Raw genomic sequence first — 2555 nt, 5'->3', positions numbered from 1 at the left:
AGAAGGTAAAGCTGGATTACGTTCAAACTTTACACTGGATACGTTTCAATGTTAACTTACTAAATACCATGGGAGCGAAGAGAATCTAATATGTAACTCCGTTCATGGAAATCAAAAGAGCTTTCACTGATTGTATTTATGAAACGTGATTAGTTCACCTAGCCAACCGATCCGGTTGTTTGGGAATAATATCCCTATTTAAGGGATTGATATGTGCTACAATAACACAGTCGGTACGAAGTCGAAACAAGGTAGTTGATGGTGAACCAGTGGCTGAACAAACCTTTTTATTGATTATGCTGACTTTAGTCCCGAGAAACTACAGTTCTGCTTAAACTGAGGAGTCAAGTAGGTACAAACCGTACAAGGATTAATTATGTCCATCTGTGCATCTAAGTTGAGACTATCGGTTATATATTTTAGACGCTAACTTCCCGGCTAAACTTTGACTTATTAAACCAGCCTGGATCATAAAAGTACTATGTATGGTAAGATTGAGCGTGCTATCGAATGAACAATGTGCTCCAACGCTAGTCTAAGTCTCTAACATACCTTTTACCTACAACTGTACGGAACGTACAAACCTCCGGCAAAGAACTTGGTATTCTGTTCTAATTCCCGTGGTAAACACAGTCAACGAATGGCGGAAGGAGCATTCATATGTTATGCAGTGTCTTAGGAGAGATACTCTAGATTTAGCATTCATCTACAGCTACGGTAACTGTTGTGTTTTAAATAGCGGTTAACCTTTCCTTTTCCTTACGTACTCAGGGCATGCAATACCAATCAGATAACAACTGAAGCTAGACTCCATGTTACACTTACTAAAATGGGATTCCTAGGTTGATATAAACTACCTTTTTCTGGGGAGTATATACTACGAGTTGGACTACTGGTTTAGATCTTGAAGGTCTTTTTACCGGATCCAAGTTCTCTTGTGCTTTTCATGACCATCATGTTAAGTGCATTAAGTATAGTGGTATCCAGCGTATATTTGAAAAACCACATTTGTATACAAGCTGTACGAATATCATGACATTCACTTTGGTAGTCGCCTTCTTAATGTTAGTCTGTACGGAATACACGGATCGGATTCTTGTTGGCCTGGCACCTGTTTAGTAACTGGATGAACGCTTTTTACGCCTGGTATGCATGGATAATACTCGACTCTTCTATAGTTTAACCGCTACTGCTGGGACTGTATATTATGTACTTACGGTAGTACTATCAAGCCTCTTCTTCCAAATAGATTTCATGGAAAACCTAAAATTCGCATGTTTGATTGACATTTAGCCGCTAATATACAATCATCCAAGATATATTATCTATCGCAGGTTCGGTCTAATGTCCCGTTATACTATATAGATCACATGGCTTCTGGTACTTTGAGATCATGCTAACGGCGAGAAGGGAAGTGTGTTTCAAAGAAAAGGGATGTTTAGCCGGGAAGTTAGCGTCTAAAATATATAACCGATAGTCTCAACTTAGATGCACAGATGGACATAATTAATCCTTGTACGGTTTGTACCTACTTGACTCCTCAGTTTAAGTTAAGGAGTCCTTTGTTTACAGCTTGTACCGTTACTTTCAGGAGCATACCGTTAAATTCGATGATCTTATGTGTTCACTCAAATCGAATAAACAAAGACATTATAGTTCCTAGAATACTGAAGATGACTCCGGTTATGAGATACAGACAACCAAGTTCTTTATGATTGCAGTACACCACCACCCCACTGGACTGCTTAAGACAGCTAAAAGTGTTGGATTTCAATATCCTACTACATTAAGATTATTCCACATCGGTTATGTTCTAGGCGTAATATATGGATTCTTGTTCTCACTCATCTTAACAGCGAGAGAAAACTACTACTCAGATGCTAGTCTAATCAGTAGCATCGTACTTGGAGTTATCATCTCTGAGACAGGATTATTTATCAGCTTTTTCTGGGGAGTATATACTACGAGTTGGACTACTGGTTTAGATCTTGAAGGTCTTTGTTTACCGGATCCAAGTTCTCTTGTGCTTTTCATGACCATCATGTTAAGTGCATTAAGTATAGTGGTATCCAGCGTATATTTGAAAAACCAACATTTGTATACAAGCTGTACGAATATCATGACATTCACTTTGGTAGTCGCCTTCTTAATGTTAGTCTGTACGGAATACTTAGGACTATCTCTTTATATTAATGATAATGCATTTGGTAATGGACTTTTCATCTTAACTGGTATACATTTTAGCCATGTTATTGTTGGAGCTATCCTTGTATTCTTCACTCAAAGTATCTATAGTTCTTTAGTTACTTACATGCCTACAAGCTCTATAATGCTAAGCAAATCTAAAGGTATGTTATGCAAGATCTTTACAGAACATTCACTATTTTATATCTACACTTTGTAGAAACCATGTGGATATTAATCCACATTACATTCTATCTCTAAATCATATAACGGTCGTAAGGTACGCCGGGGATAACAGGTCAGATAATATTGGGAGTTCTAATCCTCGGATTGTATCAGCACCTCCATGTCGGCTCATTACTCCCTTGTTA

At 37.9% G+C, this 2555-nt stretch overlaps 1 protein-coding gene across 1 annotated transcript; it reads left to right on the top strand.

Annotated features, from left to right (window-relative positions):
• Nucleotides 1–955: 955 nt before the first annotated feature.
• Nucleotides 956–2159, top strand: BESB_024750 (uncharacterized protein; the record flags this gene model as incomplete). Its single annotated transcript, XM_029361163.1, has 2 exons — nt 956–1021; nt 1664–2159. Coding segments are annotated over 2 exons (562 nt in total), but the record flags the coding sequence as incomplete, so codon positions are not given.
• Between the last annotated feature and the right edge of the window lie 396 nt (nt 2160–2555).

The sequence above is a fragment of the Besnoitia besnoiti genome (assembly GCF_002563875.1).
Source record: "Besnoitia besnoiti strain Bb-Ger1 chromosome Unknown contig00137, whole genome shotgun sequence".
Taxonomy (NCBI): Eukaryota; Apicomplexa; class Conoidasida; order Eucoccidiorida; family Sarcocystidae; genus Besnoitia; species Besnoitia besnoiti.
This window is presented reverse-complemented; position numbering and strand designations above follow the sequence as displayed.